This window comes from Corvus brachyrhynchos, unplaced genomic scaffold, assembly GCF_000691975.1.
Source record: "Corvus brachyrhynchos isolate BGI_N302 unplaced genomic scaffold, ASM69197v1 scaffold18, whole genome shotgun sequence".
Taxonomy (NCBI): domain Eukaryota; kingdom Metazoa; phylum Chordata; class Aves; order Passeriformes; family Corvidae; genus Corvus; species Corvus brachyrhynchos.
In genome coordinates, this window is record NW_008246064.1 from 144,509 (window position 1) to 145,014 (window position 506).

The 506-nt window shown below is 66.8% G+C and overlaps 1 protein-coding gene across 1 annotated transcript in view; it reads right to left on the reverse strand.

The window, feature by feature from the left end:
- NBEAL2 (neurobeachin like 2) overlaps positions 1–491 on the reverse strand; it is a 29,710-nt gene extending 29,219 nt beyond the window's left edge. Inside the window, exons 1-2 of the mRNA XM_017746713.1 lie at positions 400–491; positions 153–258 (exon numbers count right to left, since the gene is read on the reverse strand). Coding sequence (XP_017602202.1) covers positions 153–258; positions 400–491 — 198 coding nt within the window. The remainder of the gene's footprint in view (positions 1–152; positions 259–399) is intronic.
- Between the last annotated feature and the right edge of the window lie 15 nt (positions 492–506).

Genomic DNA, 506 nt, shown 5'->3' on the forward strand with positions numbered 1-506 from the left:
ATACAACCCCAAATCCTGCCCGCTCCCTGCCGTGGGAGCTGCTGGGTGTGGAGCTTGCCCGTTCTCAGCATCCCGGAATTCCCACGGCGCCCACCCGGAGCTGCATCCCGGAATTCCTGGAGCGGGTGTCCCGAAATTCCCGGGGCACTCACCCGGAGTTGGGGTCCGAAATTCCCGGTGTGCCCACCCGGAACCGGTGTCCCGAAATTCCCAGGGCGCTCACCCGAAGTTGGGGTCCGAAATTCCCGGTGTGCCCACCTGGAACCGGTGTCCCGAAATTCCGGGGGTACCCCTCCGGAGCTGCACCACGATATTCCCGAGACACCCACCCGGAGCTGCATCCCGAAATTCCGGGGGCACCCGCCCGGAGCTGGGGTGCGAAAATCCCGGAGCACCCACCCGGAACCGGCGTCCCGAAATTCCCGGTGCGCCCACCTGGAGCTGCATCCCGAAAATCCCGGCGCACCCAGGCGGAGCGGGTGTGCCGACATTCCCGGCGAGCCGCT